The sequence below is a fragment of the Mustela putorius genome, unplaced genomic scaffold, assembly GCF_011764305.1.
Source record: "Mustela putorius furo isolate JIRA1106 unplaced genomic scaffold, ASM1176430v1.1 tig00000174_pilon_pilon_pilon, whole genome shotgun sequence".
Classification (NCBI taxonomy): Eukaryota; Metazoa; Chordata; class Mammalia; order Carnivora; family Mustelidae; genus Mustela; species Mustela putorius.
Genome location: NW_025421304.1, coordinates 18,944,301 through 18,964,070, shown reverse-complemented (window position 1 = coordinate 18,964,070; position 19,770 = coordinate 18,944,301). Strand labels below are relative to the sequence as shown.

General features: G+C 44.3%; 1 protein-coding gene, 1 non-coding gene and 1 pseudogene across 2 annotated transcripts in view; 2 read left to right on the top strand and 1 right to left on the bottom strand.

Annotated features, from left to right (window-relative positions):
* Nucleotides 1–1,652: 1,652 nt before the first annotated feature.
* GOT2 (glutamic-oxaloacetic transaminase 2) overlaps nucleotides 1,653–19,770 on the top strand; it is a 28,341-nt gene continuing 10,223 nt past the window's right edge. The window contains exons 1-3 of the mRNA XM_013052172.2: nucleotides 1,653–1,860; nucleotides 15,579–15,735; nucleotides 17,422–17,550. Coding sequence (XP_012907626.1) covers nucleotides 1,772–1,860; nucleotides 15,579–15,735; nucleotides 17,422–17,550 — 375 coding nt within the window. The 5' untranslated portion in view covers nucleotides 1,653–1,771. The remainder of the gene's footprint in view (nucleotides 1,861–15,578; nucleotides 15,736–17,421; nucleotides 17,551–19,770) is intronic.
* On the bottom strand, nucleotides 8,815–8,936 carry LOC123391095. Its single transcript, XR_006605720.1, has one exon. It is a non-coding gene; the product is annotated as a small nucleolar RNA SNORA38 (small nucleolar RNA).
* On the top strand, nucleotides 12,444–13,750 carry LOC101676158 (annotated as a pseudogene).

The following is a 19,770-nucleotide window of genomic DNA, read 5'->3' as shown; positions in this document are numbered from 1 at the left end:
AGCATCTGCCTTTGGCTCAGGTCATGATTCCAAGGTCCTGGGATGAGCCCCACAACAGGGTCCCTGCTCAACATGGAGCCTGTTTCTCCCTCTCCCTCTGCTAGTCCCTCTGCTGTTTCCCCTGCTTGTGCTCTCTCTCTCTCTCTGTCAAATAAATAAGCCTTTTTCAAAAAGTGAGCTCATTCACATCAATAGTTCTGTAGTACACCATCATGTAACTATAACAGCACATCTATTTAACTACTGATGAGCAACTCGGTTTCTCCTGTGCTTTTCTTTTGTAAACAATGCCCGTATCCTACGCATGTGTGAGGACTCTAAGGCCTATACTTGCAATTATAATTGCTGGGTCTTAAAAACAGTGATTGTTATGGGTTGAAATGAATCCCCCCAAAATATAGGTTTAAGTTCCAATCTCAGAGAATGTGATTAATTTGCAAGCTGAGTCTTTGCAGATACAATTTCATCAACTTAAGATGAAAGCAATAAGGTGGGTCCTGATCCAATAGGAGTCATATCCTACAAGAAAAGACCCAGCCGTACACACAGGAAGAAAATACGAAGTAAAGACAGAGGCAGAGATTGAGTGATGTAACTACAAGCCAAGGAGCTGCTTGATGGCAAGGACTGCTCGTAACTGCCAGAAGCTGAAAGAGAGGCAAGGAACAGATTCCCATTCCAGAGACTCCAGAAGGAATGACCCTTGCTAACACCTCGGTGTGGGGCTTCTAGCCTCCAGAAGTGTAAAAGAATAACTTTCTGTTGTTTCAAATCTTCCAGTTGTGGTACTTTGTTACAGCAGCTGTAAGAAGCTAATCCAGTGCTGGAATCAAAAGTCCTGGCCTCTAGGAGCATAGGTTAAGGCCAGATAGAGAGCAGATGAGTCTGGGACAGTCAGCAGGGGCCAGACTGGGAAAGACCTAGAATACGACCTTGGATAGGTGTTTGGATTATTCATTCAGGCAAGGAGATAAATTGTAAAGGGACACAGTTCTACTTGGGATTTTTAGAAGTGTCAGAGAAACAGCCGTTCTTTCGAGCCGACTTGATTGAATCATTCAACTTCTGATATCTCCAATGTACTCATTTTTCCCTTCAGAAATGATTAATTCCCTTCCACACACAACTGCAAGGATTTGAAAAACACAAGTTTGTCATTAATAACCACGGGTTATCTTGTGCTGCTAAACCAGGCCGTTTTTAGACATAATCGGCTAATCTCACTTAATCCTCACAAATACCCCCCACGAGACGGCCCCGTTATCCTCTACAAACATGGATAAAGAAACTCGGGAAGAAGGTGAGGCGATTTGCACTTCACGAAACATCCCCCTAAAGATTGAGGACTGGCAACCTTGCCTACGGGGCTGTACGGCAGGAGGCGAATTACTTTGCCTACATCAGCCTACATTTTCCCAGCTTTTAAACTGGCGTGATAGCGGCTGTACTGTCTGGTCCGTCGTGATCAAACGAAAGCTTTTCAGGCGCTGCGAACCGCGACAAACCGCACCGTCACCATACTCGGGGACCACGTGGCGCGGGAGTGCAGACTCCACGGCGAGCCCACACACCGCGCGGTGCAGGAGGCCTCGCTGTCTGCGCTCCGGGCGCCAGGGTGCGCTGTGACGACGCTCCGGACGACGGACGGCCGCTCTAGCCGCCCCGGGGAAGTCGCTGTCCTTACCTTCAGCAGGAGCCCGCGCCTCGGTGTCTGCGTCCGCTGGCCCTGCGCTCCGTCCTGCAGCTACCCACTGCCTTCTTGCCGCCCACCATGGCCCTGCTGCACTCTGGCCGCGTCCTCGCCGGGGTCGCCGCCGCTTTCCACCCAGGCCTCGCTGCTGCGGCTTCTGCCAGAGCCAGGTAAGCAGGGGAGACGGAGAAGGAACCGTGGACAATAGGCCTGCCCACCCGGGCTGCGGACGCCCCAGGACTTCCACCCCTGCCCCCCCAAGCACAAGCGCGAGTATCACACACACGCTTTCTCTGACGCCCCCTCGGCTTCACTGGGGGCTGATAATTGAGCGTCGGGGCCTCGAAATGACGGTCGGGGTCCTACAGCCCTCCCCTCCCTCGCCCCCCAGGACCGTAGGAGAGCGTGCCCACGCGTTCCCCGGGGGTTAGAAAGTGTGGCCCTCTACGGCACCCGGACTCCCATTCACGGGTTGGGGGGGGTCACGAGACGCGAGTTCGGCGCCGTGGGGTGGGGGAAGGGTGGCGAGGGGAGAACACACGGGGCCGCAGTGCCGGCCGGCCTGGCGCCGATTGGCTGCGCCCCCGAGACTGCCTCGCGCCGATTGGCTGCGGCGCGGAGGGGCGCGGGTGTCCTTGATGGGCTACCCTGGGGCACGGCGGGACTCACCTGTCCCGGCCTCGCTGGGGCCTGAGCAGGGTTGGCAGGCCTGGGGCGTGCAGCTGGTCGTGGGCCCGGGGATGGGAAGTACATGGCAGGAAGGCTCCCGGGGCTCCGGCTTTCGGGCCCAGCTTTCGTTCCTGCATCCACTGACCTTGGTGCGTGGCATCCTTTCTCCCTACCCCCCACCCCAACCCCGTGTTATTGCCTCAGTTGCCGGTGACCCCTAGGTCGTGTGGCCTTCACGTGGAAAAGAGTCAAGGTGTAGTTCACCTCCTGTTTGTTTGACTATAGGGAGGTCCCGGTTCTTCCTCTTCACCTCACTCTGCGCTCATTTATTAAGTAAGTAGTTCGTCACCTGTTTCTCAAAGCCAGGCGCTGGATCAGATGCTAAGTTTGAGCGAGAGACCGGTGTCGCTCAAAAAAATTTCAAAAATGTAATTTCACACTGTGTGCTAAGTGGTGCAACAAAAAAGTACGTAGTTTAGAACAAATTAGCAATTCCTTCTCAGTGGAGACCTGAGCCAGGCAATTAATTCACTCAAGAAGGCAATTTGGTGGGGCGCCTGGGTGGCTCAGTGGGTTAAGCCTCTGCTTTCGGTTCAGGTCATGATCTCAAGATCCTGGGATGGAGCCCCACATCAGGCTCTGCTCAGCGGGGAGCCTGCTTCCCCCCTCTCTGCCTGCCTCTCTGCCTACTTGTGATCTCTCTCTCTCTCTCTCTCTGTCAAATAAATAAATAAAATAAAATTTTAAAAAAGGCGGAAATTTGGAACAGTATCCTAAAGTACCTCGTAATGAGGAACCTACTCTCCAACTCACCTCCAGGTAGATACTGGCTACAAGGAGCAAAGCTTTGGCCCTTATGGGTGCCTTGATTGTTTGCATGTCCTCTTCAAGCCAGGGGAACAGTTTGTCCTTTATGCAGCCTCCTGTTGGCAGTACAGTTTTGCTTGGGCTCTCACATTTTCTCTCTCCCTGATTTAGCTCCTCCTTGGCCCCTTGTCAAGGTATGCTCTTTAAACCAGCCTATCTAGTGGGCCAGATTGAGAGAGGGTTTATCATTTATGCAACTAATACGGAGAAGAGAAAGGGGTGTCTGAAATGATGGGCAAGAGAAAAGTCTTTCAACATTGTAGTGATCTTACAGTAATTACTGTTGTATAGATTTTGTTGGGTGGCTTAAAGCTTAAAGTACTTGGTGAAAATCCCTATGGGTGTGACCTTTTAGTCATTGTTTGAGTGGCTGACTCACTTTTCTTTTCTGTCTTTTCACAATGAGAATGTAAGTTCCGTGAGAGCAGAAACCTTACCGACTTTGTTCACTGATGTAAAGTCTTAAAATATTTGAGCATTTGAAGCTGAGAAGGTGTTGTTCAGGTTTAAACAATGATACATGATTGAGTGATAGGGCCAGATTCCATAACTGGCAGACTGGTAACTGTTCAGACAAAAAAGTGAGAACCTGCATTGCTGCCACTGTGAAAGCGATCTTTACCAAAATCCAAAGCAAAAACATGTAAAATAAACCCAGCTAATTGAAGTTTCTTTTCTTTTCTTTTTTAAACAGCTCATTTTGGGGCACCTAGGTGGCTCAGTGGGTAAAAGCCTCTGCCTTCGGCTCAGGTCATGATCCCAGGGTGCTGGGATCAAGCTCATTGGGCTCTCTGCTCAGCGGGGGAGCCTGCTTCCCTTTCATTCTCTCTCTGCCTGCCTCTCCACCTACTTGTGAACTCTGTCAAATAAATAAATAAAATCTTTAAAAATAAATAAATAGGGGCACCTGGGTGGCTCAGTAGGTTAAAGCCTCTGCCTTCGGCTCAGGTCATGATCCCAGGGTCCTGGGATTGAGCCCCGCATAAGGCTTTCTGCTCAGCAAGGAGCCTGCTTCCCTTCCTCTCTCTCTCTGCCTGCCTCTCTGCCAACTTGTGATCTCTGTCAAATAAATATATATTAAAAAAAAAAATCTTTAAAAATAAATACATAAATAAGCTCATTTTACTACAAGTCAACCTTGGCAGTCACTATTCTAAAGAACTGAGGATTTATCCTATGAAGTAGTTAATTGGTGTTGGGTCATTTAGATGGAACTCTAAGTTCAAATGTTTCATTTAGCTGCGTTTTTTAAACAGAAAGCACTCAACATTTAACCTTCTCTTCCTGACAGCTGTGAAAACATAGTGACATGAGATCAGCCTTAATCCCAGGTCAATGAAGAAAGGAAAATATGCTCATGAGTTTGGTTTATAAAATGATCTGTTCTTAATTACTCTGGTTATTTAATATTTAGTGAAATAACTAAAGGAGTATCATGAGACCTTTTACAAAGGCAGTGTGCTCTTGCTCTCTCAAATAAGTAAAAATTTTAAAAGGGGGGGTACTTCTGGGCTATTTAGTCGGTTGAACGTTTGACTCTTGGTTTTTTTTGACTTGGGTCATGATCTCAGTGTCATGGAATTGAGCCCCATAGATGGGCTCTGCACTCAGTGGAGGGTCTGCCTAAAGAGTCTCTCCCTCTGCACCTCCCTACCCTCATACTCACTAGCTCGCTCTCAGATAAATGAATAAAAATCTTGAGGTGGGAGGAAGGCAGTGTACAATAGTAGTATAATAACTAGTAATAGAAATCAGGATTATAGTATCATCTTTGCCATTTTTAGCTCATGATCATGAACAAATTAACTTCTCTCCTTATTTTAAAATAAGAATATGAGGGGCACCTGGGTGGCTCAATTGGTTAAGCGTCTGCCTTCAGCTCAGGTCATGATCCCAGGGTCCTGGGATCGAGCCCCGCATCAGGCTCCCTGCTCAGTGGAGAGTCCGCTTCTCCCTCTCACCTTCCTCTGTGCTTGTGCTCTCTGTCTCTGTCTCTCTCTCTCTGTGTGTCTCAAATAAATAAATAAAATCTTTTAAAAGAAGAAGAATGTGAGGAAAAGCATATTTTTAAACTACAAAGCACCAGAGAGGTTCCCAGAAAAATTGCAAGGCCTTTGAATTAGAAATATTTTATTTGAATAGTTTTTACCTAATGTGTTTTGGTTTGCTGGTCATCATTGCTCAATGGCTGAGGCTTTGCATTTTTGTCCAAAGTACATTGGTAGGAATCAGTTTGTAGGCCACAGGTTATCACCATCAGTTTTGTCCCTAGAACATTGTTTTCATCTGTTACTGTCCCTTGAAAACATCATGGTTCTTACATTGTGTGCATAGTCTTTACCCTTTTAAGGAATGGAGTAATGAAGGGCACAGAGATTCTGAACATGATGTAGAACTAATCGAATCGAGTATCCCTGCTCCTATATTTAGATTAAGATTCAATATTGTAAAATTGTTTTTAGAATTTTTAAAAGATACCACTCTATTTTTTTTAAAGATTTTATTTATTATTTGACAGAAATCACAAGTAGGCAGAGAGGCAGGCAGTGGGGTGGGGGTGCAGGCTCCCTGCTAAGCAGAGAGCCTGATGTGGAGCTGGATCCCAGGACCCTGAGATCATGACCAGAGCTGAAGGCAGAGGCTTTAACCCACTGAGCCACCGAGGCGCCCCAAAAGATACCACTCTTGATGAGATCTCTGCCAGAAAACTCAAGGGTATGGTTTCAATGAGAATCTCTGTGCTCAATAAACTTTTGAAAGAACTTGATGGGGGTGCCTGTGTGGCTTAGTGGGTTAAACCTCTGCCTTTGGCTCGGGTCATGATCTCAGGGTCTTGGGATCAAGCCCCATGTCGGGCGCTTTGCGGGGAGCCTGCTTCCACCTCTCTCCCTGCCTGCCTCTCTGCCTACTTGTGATCTCTCTCTCTCTGTCAAATAAATAAAATCTTTTTTGAAAAAAAAAAGAAAGAACTTGATTAATAAGTACTTTTCACACCATTTAATAAGAATGGTGCCTTCTGTCCTTGTAGCTTGAGGCAGCAGTCCTGTCATTGTTGGTTAAAGGCCTTAGAGACAGAGATACCTTTTTTAAAAATGAAAATTGCTTACTGGAAGTTTTCTATAATATGTCCTTGGCATTCAAAGTATTCCTTTCCCTCATCAGTTAATGACAGTGACATATAGAGGCAGGTGGCTGCATGTCTTCAGGATCTGAATTGTGGGTAGGAAATAAAGGAAGCTTTCTCAGGCCCAAGTCAGAAGTTGCTTCAAGGTATTTGTTTCTTACTGTTGCTTAGACACTGGAACAGCTAAGCAGCCTACAACAATGAAAAACAAGAGAGGGATTTTGAGTCCTGGCAATAGAGACAGTGAGGAAAAAGGATGGTAATAATGTCCCCCAGGACTGTAGAAAAACTAAGAAGAAATAACTGAAAAGCAAGAAAGACCTGTATTTGGTCGTAAAAATTATGACCGTATGATTCTTGACTTTTATCTACATACTTGCCTCATCAGACAGGATACTCAGGGCACGATAGTTACAAATGAAAGCATAGAAGTAATAATTTAGTAGCAGTGATACTAGCTAACAGCAAACACTCACTCTGTTCCAGGCTCTTAGTGTTTTATATTTAATAACTCCCTTCATCCTTCTTGGGCGCCTGGGTGGCTCAATGGGTTAAAGCCTCTGCCTTTGGCTCAGTTCATGATCCCAGGGTCCTGGGATCGAGCCCCACATTGGGCTCTCTGCTCAGCGGGGAGCATGCTTCCCCCTCTCTCTGCCTGCCTGCCTCTCTGCCTACTGTGATCTGTCAGATGAATAAATAAAATCTTAAAAAAAAAAAAAAAAAACCCTCCATTCATCCTTCTAACAACCCTGTAGGATAGGAACTGCTATGCCCTCACTTTACAGATAAGGAAAGTTGAAACTTAGAACTTAATTGGCTTGCCTGTGCTCACCCAAGCTGGTAGGCCGCTGAGCTGTTACTTGACTCCATACAGGTTGCCCAGTACTAACATTTCTAAGGCAAGCTGATAAAAGCCTGGGAAATCCAAAAATGGAATAATTTATTCTTCATTAACAGAATTAACTATATGTAACAATTACAGCTGCTAATACTCAGGCAGTTTTCAAGGAGTCAGAAGAGCATAAATTTAACTCTAGTGCTGTGCTGAGCCATCCAGTGTGCCTCATGGAGGAGTGAGGTGCGTGAGTGCTCACTGGCTACTAACAAGTTCAACAACAAAACCATTTTCAAGGGGCGCCTGGGTGGCTCAGTGGGTTAAAGCCTCTGCCTTCAGCTCAGGTCATGATCCCAGGGTCCTGGGATCGAGCCTTGAATCAGGCTCTCTGTTCCCCAGGGAGCCTGCTTCCTCCTCTCTCTCTCTGCCTGCCTCTCTGCCTGCTTGTGATCTCTGTCAAATAAATAAATAAAATCTTAAAAAAGAAAGAAAGAAAGAAAACCATTTTCAAGAAGGAAGTTCTCACTGAGCTTGTCAGCATGGTGAGCACAGAGAACTCTCCCTGTGCTGTGTAAAACATTTGATTGGCTAAGATGGCTTCCCTAGCTTCCACCTGTCACTTCAACACCCCCCCACCACCACCACCACCAAGCTCTTTTTCACCTTTAACCTTTATTCTTAGGTCTCTGCTGGGAGTGCCTTGTTTCCTCCTGTCATCCTTAGCACTCACCTCATATGTCACCTCCTCCTGGAAGTCTCCCTAGGCCTGTTCTTTCTCTTCCTTCCCCAGGTTATTAGGGCCTGCCTCAAGGCTATGAAAAATAATATTCTGTGCTCTGAGCCTGACTTTATCACTGTACGTCCCCCCCTCCACTGTAGCGTGCATTGTTTAGAACTCCCTGGAGGTCACTCCCCTGGGCCAATGTGGTTGTGAGGGGTGGTTTTACTCTTCTTTATATTCCCAGCTCTTCGCACATAGCCCATGCTCAGTGACTGGGATTTAGGAGATCATAAAGACCTTGTTTTCCATAATATGAAACTGTAAAAAGCTTTTTGCTTATTTGCCATGAAGAAAAGGAGTAGAATAATCTTTTTTTCAGAACAGTAATTCACCATGAGTAAAACCTCAGTTTTGATATATTAATGCTGCCTGGTGCCAAGAGAGTGTTTATTGGAAACATGAATGGAGCTCCTTGGGTGCCCTCTTAGAAATCTCAAAGTAGTTTTAGGTGAAAGATAGCCTGAAAGTTTATGTTTTCTATATTTAGGATTCAATATGGGAAGGCCAAGTCAAAAAAACTGTTAGGTATTTGATCACTTAGTTAAGATAAGATTGTGAGTGCCTGAGAATTAATCACTGTCTTAATTAAAATGACAGAACTTTAAAATTAAACATGTGACTTGATTATGAAACCATTTCATATGTGAGGAACTATGTTTTGTGTTTTGTTTTTTCCTTTAACAGGGACATAAGAGAGTCAACACAAAGCATAGAGAAGTAGTCTAGTAAAACAAAGAATCTCCACTACCTAGACAGATTACACAGGAGGTAAAAAAATTACGTTTTGTGTTACAGGTAAAGTCATTAATCACTTAACCAAGGAAGACTGAGCAAACTTTTTTTTTCTTCCCTCTTGTATGGTTCATCCTGAGCCTGCAGGGAGCAAGCTGGCCCCAGACTTCTCCAGTTCCGCATTTCTTTGCCTCCAATTCTTACGTGTCCAAAGATAGGACACACCTTTGCAGGTGGGAAGACTGAGCAACTTTTAAAAATGTTAACACCTAGGTGGCTCAGTTGGTTGAGTCTGCCCTTTGCTCAGGTCATGATTCCAGGCTTCTGGGATTAAGCCCCACGTCGGGCTCTCTGCTCAGCGGGGAATCTGCTTCTCCTTCTGCTGCCCTCCCTGATCTCTTCCTCAAAAAAGAAAATTTCATAATAAATAATAAATTTCATAAAATCTTTCATAGCTTTTCAGACTCAGTTCTAACGAATTAAGACAAAATTCATTTTCCAAGTTTTGTCCTTAAATGCTCTTTCATATTTATTTAGAACAAGCTGATACTTCAACACAGTGTAACAGTTTCTGAGTTTTATTTTCTGATACAGTAAAATATTGGTGTTACACTACACATAAATAAAAGCTGTTTCAGGCCCTCAACAAGTGTAAAGAATAAAAAAGGATCCAAAGACCAAAATGTTTGAGGACCTTTGCTTTAGGACAACACAGTTTGTTTTTTTCCTTTGGAAAACAAAAACATATACAACATTGCATATCTCTGTCACGGTTGATCCTTTCATATTCTCAGCCACTCGTTAAGGAAGTTACTTTCACAGACAAAACCGAAGGGAGGGTTCTTTTTTTTTTTTTTTTTTTAAAGATTTTATTTATTTATCAGAGAGAGAAAAGGGGAGAGAGCGAGCACAGGCAGACAGAATGGCAGGCAGAGGCAGAGGGAGAAGCAGGCTCCCCGCTGAGCAAGGAGCCCGATGTGGGACTCGATCCCAGGAGCCCGATGTGGGACTCGATCCCAGGACGCTGGGATCATGACCTGAGCCGAAGGCAGCTGCTTAACCAACTGAGCCACCCAGGCGTCCCATGAAGGGAGGGTTCTAATGTCAGTCCTACACAAGCATTTTAGAAGACCAGTCGACACATAGTTCAGCTTCTACAGCCACACATATATCCTTTTTAAACTTTCTATGTATATATATACATATATGTATATGTATATATATTTTTTCCCCTTAAAATGAAAACAACATGTTCACTAAAGTGACCCAAAGCTCTGGACTTCTAGTTTCCAGAACTGTGAGAAAATAAATTTGTTGTTTAACCTTCCCCCCCAAAATTGTTTTAATTAATAAAATCACCCAAGGCTATAACCTCTCAAGCACATATAAAAATAGGAAATAAAATATATAAAAACTATGCTTAGTAATCAGTGTGTCTGTATCCTGTCTTACTTAGAAATTATCTACGTTTCCATTGATTAACCCATTAATTCATAATTATATTAGTCTAAGATTTTAAGTTACTTAAAGATCTCGGAAATTATCTTCAAGCAGCCATATTAGAAAATAAAATGACTGTTCTCCTAACCACTCATAACTCCAGTCTAATGAGCAAAATATCAAAGTCCGATAGATATCCTGTAGTATGCCTGGCCAGTACTCCCCAAAACTGTCAGAGTGATCAAAAATAAGAAGTATCTAAAAATGCCACCATGAAGAACAGCCCAAGGAGACATGACAAGTGAATGCAATATGATATCCTGGGTGGACCTTTAGAACAGAAATAGGACATTGGGTGAAAACTGAAGAAATCTGAATAAAGTGTGGATTTAATAATGTGTCAATATTGGTTCATTACTTGTAACAAATGTACTCTACTAATATAAAATGTAAGTAATAAGAGGGGATTCTTGGTGGGGGAGCAGGTGTTGGGAACTCTATAGCAGCTGCTTAATTTTCTATAAATCTCAAATTCTTCTATGGGGTGCTTGGGTGGCTCAGGCAGCTGAGCATCTGGCTTCATTCAGCTCAGGTCATGATCCTAGGATCCTAGGATTGAGCCTCGCATCGGGCTCTCTGCTTAGCAGGGAATATGCTTTTCCCTTTCCCTCTCTCTCAAATAAATAAAATCTTTCTTAAAAAAAATAAAGCTTCTAAAAAATTTAACTTACTGGGGTGCCTGGGTTACTCAGTCTAAGGTTAAGCCTCCAACTCTTGGTTTCAGCTTAGATGTTGTTCTTGGGGTCATGAGTTAAGGCCCACATTGGGGCCCATGCTGGGGGTAAAGTTACGAATGAATGAATCAAAAAAAGAGAAAAAAAAGGGGCTCCTGGGTGGCTCAGTCAGTTAAGCATCTGCCTTGGGCTCAGGTAATGATCTCAGGGTCCTCAGATAAAGCCCCACAGCTGGCTCCCTGCTCAACAGGGAATCTCCTCCCTCTTTCTTCCCCTCACTTGTGTACCCTCCTTCCTCTCTCTCCTCAAATAAATAAAAATCTTTTAAAAAGGGGACTCCTTGGGCGCCTGCATGGCTCAGTTGGTTGGGTGACTGCCTTTGTCTCAGGTCATGATCCCGGGCTTCCAGGATCGAGTCCCGCATCAGGCTCCCAGCTCCTTGTGGAGTCCGCTTCTCCCTCTGACCTCCTCCTCTCTCATGCTCTCTCTCACTCATTTTCTCTCAAATAAATAAATAAAATCCTCAATAAATAAATAAATAAATAAATAAAAGGGGGCTCCTGGGTGGCTCAGTCAGTTAAGTGTCTGCCTTCAGCTTCGGCCATAATCTCAGGCTCCATCTCAGCATGGACTATAGGCTCCCCTGCTTGGCAGGGAACCTGCTTCTCCATCTGCCTGCCTCTCCCCCTGCTTGTGGTTGCTCACTTCTCTCTCTCTTTCTCTCTGACAAATAAATAAAATCTTTAAAAAAAAAAAAAAAAAGAAGAAGAAGAAGAAGCAAGTTAGCTTATAGTCCAGTAAACCAATGTAAATTTAGGAAAAGCAAAGCCACATAGAATAAAGTGTATGCCTGTATCATACTTAACATGAACAAATTAAAGACCTAACTAGTTCTATTAAATCAGTTAAACTAGTCTCAAAGGGTTTATAAGACTGATGTGAACTTGAATTTTTTAAACATTTCCGAGTTAGTATCCTTAAGAAAAAAACTTTTCTCTAGCACATTTAAAGTACTAGAAATACAGTCTCTATTACACAGTTAGAACAGAACACCTTTGAAATTTTTTTTAAGTGGAGCCCAGTGTAGGACTTGAACTCAGGACCCTGAGATCGAAATCTGAGCTGAGTTCAAAAGTCAGGCCCTTAATGGACTGAACCACCCAGGTTCCCCAAGATTTTTTTTTTCCCCCAAGATTTTTATGATCTAAATTTATCAGTACCCGACAGAGCTGGAAAACATTTCACATTCAGACACTCAGAAGGAAAACAAAAAAACCTTTCTCAATTACTGACACATAGAGGTCTTATAGCTCTACAGGTCTACAGCTTTGGCCACAGAACAAGAGTAAACACAAATGAAAACCTCACAATTCTGATAAAGAGCTGCAAAAAAAAATATTTTTTTGAAGATTTTATTAGGGAGGGGCAGCTGGGTGGCTCAGTTGGTTAAGCAGCTGCCTTCGGCTGAGGTCGTGATCCTGGAGTCCTGGGATTGAGTCCCACATCGGGCTCCCTGCTCAGCAGAGAGTCTGCTTCTCCCGTTGACCTCTCTCCTCTCAGGGTCTCTCTGTCTCTCTCAAATAAATAAAATCATTTAAAAATTAAAAAAAAAAAAAAAGATTTTATTAGGTAATCTCTATTAGACCCAACGTGAGACTCAGACCCACCCACCACTCCAGGATCAAGAGTCCCATGCTCTACCAACTGAGCCAGCCAGGCGCCGCAGAGCTGCAAAATTCTTGATTAAGCTTCAAATAAACAAAATCAAACAACAAACCAGATTATGCATCATCTCTCACCCAACAGAGACTGGATCTCTGCTACCCGTTTTCAGAGATTACTGAATGATGAGATCATAAAACCAGATTTACCATCATTGCTACTGATGAGGACTGGCTTATCGGCCTTAGGTGAACCAGAAACAAAGCCCCAGATTAGTAGCAGTAGGAAACAAGCCAAAGAAACAATTTTTGCCTCAGGCTCCTTCCTGGAGACCACAGGTGTGGAAGCCAGTGCCCTGCCTCTGTTGGAGGGGCTTCTGAACCCAGGAGAATGAAGGTCAGGGTGGCACACAGCAAAGTAAACCCCAGCGCTTGAGTGATGAAGTCAGGGCATCTGGCTGGCCTGCATTGTCTTGGTAGGACTGCCTCATGTTCTACTCCGCATTCCTGTTGTCTGGACCTGACCGACGCTGACTGACGCCATCCATAACTTGCCTATGGTGTCTTAATATACAGTGAAAGGGACACCCTTTAAAACCCCTCACTAAGGGGTGACACACTGGAAACAGATGGACTGTAGGCTCCAGTTTACGTCTTCCAACAAATTCCTCAGCCTTTCTCCCACTGTCCTCTACCTCCTGGCCAGTTTCTGCACCTCATCTACACAGCCTCATTGCTCAGCATACTGCTGCCTAAGTTACCCAGTTCTGTGGGCTTTGTGTCTTTGGCATCAACAAATACTGAGGATAACACTCGACCAAAGGGCTAGAACATCCTTTCCTTCTCCATATGTATAACCTTTTGTATCTTTAAAGCCTGAAAGCTCTACAACTTTTGCCAACCTTTCTCTTCCCAGGGAAGAGAATAGATTAGAAAACAAGGCTACCTGGGCCCAGCCCTGCCAAGAGCAGGTTTCTTGGAATCAGGAAAAGCAGGAAAGATAAAGGCTAAATCGCTCCCCCCTCCCCCCACACACACAGTAAGAAGCCATGTTTGGGCAGCTTGTTTGCTGATTAAGTTTTTCCAGATCAGCATCCCCACCACCTTCCAGCTCTATTTTGCTGTGTGTTTTCCTTATAATAAAGGTAATTTTGAGGGGCACTGGGTGGCTCAGTGGGTTAAAGCCTCTGCTTTCGGCTCGGGTCATGATCCCAGGGTCCTGGGATGGAGCCCCACATCGGGCTCTCTGCTCAGCGGGGAGCCTGCTTCCCCCTCTCTCTCTGCCTGCTTGTGATCTCCGTCTGTCAAATAGATAAATAAAATCTTTAAAAAAATAATAACAATAATAATAATTTTGAGGGGCACCTGGGTGGCTCAGTTGGTGATGCATCCCAGGTCTTGGTTTTGGCTCAGGTCATGATCTTAGTCGTGAGATTGAGCCCCACATCAGACTCGGTGCTAGGTGTGAAGCTTACTTAAGAGTTTCTCCCTCTGCCCCTCCCCTACACCCCCCCCAACACTCTAAAAGAAAATGTAATTCTTTTTCCCAAAAATAAAGTTATTTTTCAGAGAGAGCACAAGCAGGGGGAGCAGCAGTCGGAGGGAGAAGCAAGCTCCCTCCTGAGCAAGGAGCCCATTGTGGGACTCAATCCCAGAACCCTGGGTTCATGACCTGAGCAGAAGGCAGATGCTTAACTGACTGAGCCACCTAGGGTCCCAAGAAAATAAAGTTCTGTTGCCTCTTGAGATTACCTCAGGACACCAAGGAAAGATGAAGTGTACTTCCCTAACAGTGTAGTTCACCTGGTCCAGGTGGATGACCCCCCCCCCACCCCAAGACTATTAAGGGATAATTTTTTTAAACATTTTTATTCAAATTCAATTAATTAACACATAATGTGTTATTGGTTTCAGAGGTGCAGGCCTGTGATTCATCAGTCTTCTATAACAATGTGCATTACATCACATGCTGTCCTTAATGTCTGTTATCCGGTTACCCCTCCCCTCAGCCCCCTCCCCAGGGGATAATTTTTTAAGGCAAAATCATGACTCTCATAAACACAGAATAATAAACATTGTCCAGCATTTTAATTAAGTAGTGAGAGGATGAATAGGTTGTTACATGTAGTTCTTGCTGATTTTTAATTCCGAAATACCTCGAAATTCTGTCTTCCTCTCTGCCCCTCCTGCCTTGTCCTGGTTTAGGCCCCAATCCCTTTGTCTCTTTTGCTAAGTAATGAACCAGTGATCCTTCTGCATCCGCTTTTAACACTCTACATTCAGTACCCCTCCTTGTGACCAGATGGGCTCTAAAAAGGCAAGGCTGTTCATGTCACTCCACTTACCTGATCAACCCGCTTCCTCCTGCCCCCCAAAAAACTTCAATAACTGTACATGGTCTCACCATATCCAAGCTGGAACACAGGAACCTATGTTTTTAACAACCTCTGCAAATGCTACCCTTTAACAAGTTTGAGAACAGGCTAAAACCCAAGCACCTTTATGGAGCGTGGGGAGGGGGGGTGGTCACGTAACATTCAAGGACCGAGCAAGCAATGGTCCCTGCTTGCTTCTCTCTCTTTTCTTTTCTTTTTTTCTTTTTTTTTTTTTTAATTTATTTGACAGACCGCACTAGTAGGCAGAGAGAGAGGAAGGGAAGCAGGCTCCCCGCCAAAGCAGAGAGCCTGATGTGGGACTCGATCCCAGGACCCCGGGATCACGACCTGAGCTGAAGGCAGCAGCTTAACTCCCTGAGCCACCCAGGCGCTCCTTGCTTGCTTCTCTTATGTTATCTTTTACCACTCTCAGTTTCTCACAGCCAAATTACATGAAATAGTCTTTGCCTGGGAATTTAGATCAGATTTGGACTGTGAAAGCCTACATATGCACCCTGTCCTCCCCAGGATGATTGGGGTGTCCCTCTTCTGCTCCTCATTTTATTTGCATTTGGTATTCTGCCCTCCTTTGCAAAGTGCTCTGGCAGATTTGAGATGTCTCTGGCCATGGAAATCCAGCTACTGTATTTTCTTTTATTTCTCATTTCAGCTCTTGGTGGACCCATGTGGAAATGGGGCCCCCAGATCCCATCCTGGGAGTCACAGAAGCCTTTAAGAGAGACACCAACAGCAAAAAGATGAATCTGGGAGTTGGTGCCTACCGGGATGATAATGGAAAGCCGTATGTGCTCCCTAGTGTCCGGAAAGTAAGTTTGCCATCTATCTCCTGCCTTCTTGAGATGGATCAACTGAAGAGAGCTCCTGGAGAGTGGCAGAAAGAGCGCCAGGCTGGGAGTCGGGAGACCTGGTTCCAGTTCTGGCACCGGCTGCTTAAATCACTCGGGTTTCTGGGCTCTGGGCTCCTTGCTGTAAAAGTGACAGATTGGAACTATGTGGTCTTTCTCAAGATTGAACTTAAGTGATTATCTGTAAAGCAGGCATAGTGTCATATTTAATCCTGAGGGTGCACAAAAGGACTAAGAATTTAAGCATTGCCTCTTGGTAATAAGAATAGCCCTTTGTGGATGAGGGTTACTGCCATTATTTTCCATTTCTCTCATGGTGATGGCCTTAATAAGCTCTGCCACACAGGCATGCTCTGTCTCTTCATACTGAACTACAGTACTATTTTTGTGACATGTTTATCACTATTCTTTCTGTTGGTAATCACTATAACTTTAGTCAATTCCCTTAGAACGGTTTTTTTAAGGAAAGCGTGTGTTCCCTTTCTATCTACACCTCCTCTGTTGATATATCAATGCTCTGTCACTTCCGAAAATGGGCTGGTGATGCATCCTTCCTCCATAGAGCAGAACTGGGCACCGTGAGTGAAAGTTACAAAGGAATACTTCCGGGTCAGGGTATAGCACTCCGTAATCATCTGAGCTGACTGCCCTGAAGCCAGCGGGCTCAGGCCCTCAGGAGCCAATGAAGTAAGAACATGGGCTGAATGAACCCCTGAAAGAAGAAGTATCTAAGTCTGTGGGAGTGTGAGTTAAGGGTCACCTCTAGAGCTCTCAGAGTAGACAAAAAGGGTTTGAGAAACCTTTGTGATGAGAAGACTTACTGGCAACTGCTGGCTGCTGGGTCTCAGGTCATGCAGGGATTGCCTTGGTCTCAGTCTGACAGTTAGAAGTATTTCAGCAAGGATTAGTCTGCTGGTTTGCAAGCTGGAATATCACCACACGCTTCCATGCATTCCTTTGTCAGGTCTTCAGCCAGTAGTGAGAGTTGTAGCAACAGTTGTCCCCCCATTCAACAGATGAAGAAAGTGAAGCTCAGGAAGGTTACTAATTTGAGTTGCTCAGGGTCACACAACTAGTGAGGATTGGTCTCACGTCTGTCTCCAAAGCAGAAGAGATGTGGCTAGTACAATTAACTTTTGAAGTTCTTAGACTGGTATTATACCTTGAAATACTTTCTTATGTATTTAGTTTGATTTTATCATCTTATATCTCTTTTAAGTGTTGCTCATAAACTTTGTTCTTGTGCATTCCAGGAATGCCATATGTTAAATAGTAACCAAGAAAACATTGTGTACCCACCCATGTAAAACCTAACTGTAAAAAAAATACAATTTTTTAAATCACAAATATTTGTGTTCTACATTATAAAATACCAAGTAATCTTTTTTTTTTCTGTAGGGTTTTGTTTTTTGTTTTTTTTTGGTGTATATTTTCAAATTTTTATTTAAATCGCAGTTAACATACAGTGTCATACTAGTTTCAGGTGTAGTACTTAGCTTTTTTTCTTGAACAGTATTTCTGAATAAAAACAAGGCTATACTTCCTTTATCTTTAATATATAAACTAAATTTATTAAACATTAAATATTAATCATCGTAATTCCAGGTAAGAAGAAGAAACTAAGCAGATACCTTTTCTCTTGTCTAGGCAGAGGCCCAGATTGCTGCAAAAAATTTGGACAAAGAATATCTGCCCATTGCAGGACTTGCTGAGTTTTGTAAGGCATCTGCAGAGCTGGCCCTGGGTGAGAACAACGAAGTGTTGAAAAGTAGCCGGGTAAGCAGAGCAGACTCTGGCATCATACAAAGTCTGTTTTTAAATTTAATAGTTTAAACAAATTTGAGATAATTTAAATAAATAAGATATATCACTTTGTGTGTAATGATGATTTTGAGGTGACCGCACTATTGCTAATATCTCTTCTTGAAAAAGTAAGTTGATACTTATAAATTAAAAGATTTCATGTAGGGGCGCCTGGGTGGCTCAGTGGGTTTAAACCTCTGCCTTCAGCTCAGGTCATGATTTCGGGGTCCTGGGCTCGAGCCCCATATTGGGCTCTCTGCTCAGCAGGGAGCCTGCTTCCCCCTCTCTCTCTCAGCCTCCTGCTCTGCCTACTTGTGATCTCTGTCAAATAAATAAATAAAATCTTAAAAAAAAAAAAAATGCCATACTAGGTGCACCTGGGTGGCTCTGTCGTTTGGGTGTCTGCCTTCAGCTCAGGTCGTGGTCCTAGGGTCCTGGGATTGAGCCCTGCTTCAGACTATCTGCTTGGTGGGGAACCTGCTTCTCCTTCTCCCTCTGACTCTTCCCTCTGCTCATTCTCACTCTCTGTCTCAAATGAGTAAATAAATCTGAAAAAAAAAAAAAAGATGAAATGCCAAACTATGCCCAGTTTTAGGCCTATAATTAGCCGCTACTCTCATGTTCTCGGCTTCCAGCTCAGATGGAAGAAGCACACAGGCACGTCTCTTGGGGCCAGGACCAGTCTGGCACTCCTCCGCTGCCCCTTCACAGCCAGTTTAGACATTAAAAGAAAGCAGCTCTTCTCCCATCCTGCCACCTCCCTTGTCTCTCGGGTCCAGAAGACCATCCTGCAGCTGTGACAGGGGGAGCACACATGTCTTCCTGGGGGTCCTCTTATGGCAGAAGAAGATGGTACTGTACACAGACTTCGCACAAGTAGAGGTCTTTGTGCACCCCCAGAGAATGCACAGGCTTGGCCCTTCCTGTAGAAGAGGAGCAAGCCCTAGGCGGCTGGGATGCCTCCAGGCCATTCAATAGCACAGTGACGAGGGGCCTCAGAGCACCATAGTTCCCTTTCCTTTGAAACAAATGTTTATTAATGGATACATTTGTATGTTTAAATATTTGTTTTCCTGGCCAAGTCCTGAGAAAAACAAAGTAGCAGAACTAAGCCGACATTTCTCCCCTTCCACCCGGGAGAGCAGAATAAATACAGTTTATTCACAAGGCTGGTCTAAGTCCACAGGTTAGATCATGAACTCAAGAGTAAAGCTACAAACTCCTGCTGAGACAGTAATGATCCTGATCCACAGTTTGATTGATATCCTATTAATCCCTCATGAAAGCTTCCATTTCTTCTGTAATTTTTGCTTATCTCTGTCTGTCTAGCTAAAGTAACAGCAGCATGTCTCATAAATTGCTGTACCTTTATGAATTATTAATATTATCATATCCACAGTTAGGTTTGTTTGGTTTTTCTGGATCTTGTAAAGATTTCATTTATTTATTATTTATTTATTTATTTATTTATTTTAAAGATTTTATTTACTTATTTGACAGACAGAAATCACAAGTACGCAGAGAGGCAGACAGAGAGAGGGAAGAGGAAGTAGGCTCCCTGTGGAGCAGAGAGCCTGATGTGGGGCTTGATCTCAGGACCCTGAGATCATGACCTGAGCTGAAGGCAGAGGCTTAACCCACTGAGCCACCCAGGCGTGCCAAGATTTTATTTTATTATTACTATTTTTTAAGATTTTATTTATTTATTGAGAGAGAGACAGTGAAAGAGAGCATGAGCGAGGAGAAGGTCAGAGAGCGAAGCAGACTCCCCATGGAGCTGGGAGTCTGATGCAGGACTTGATCCCGGGACTCCGGGATCATGACCTGAGCCGAAGGCAGTCGTCCAACCAACTGAGCCACCCGGGCGTCCCCAACTGAGCCACCCAGGCGTCCCAGATTTTATTTTTTTAAGTAACCATTTCATCCACTGTAGGGCTCAACCCCAAGATCAAGAGTCCCATGCTCTACCAACTGAGCCTGCCAGTTTCCCCCACAGTTTGATTTTTATTTCTGTCACAGCAAAGTTCACAGGGACCAACTTCGTTTCGTAAAGAGTTTGTTATGCTCTCCCCCCTCCACCTGTTTCTTCTCCTGCTCCCCCCCCCCGGCCAGAAAATAAGTTTATGTTTAAGAGAACCTTAAACATCTATAGTGCCATAGGAAAAAAAAATCTGTGATTTCTTATTCCTTAAA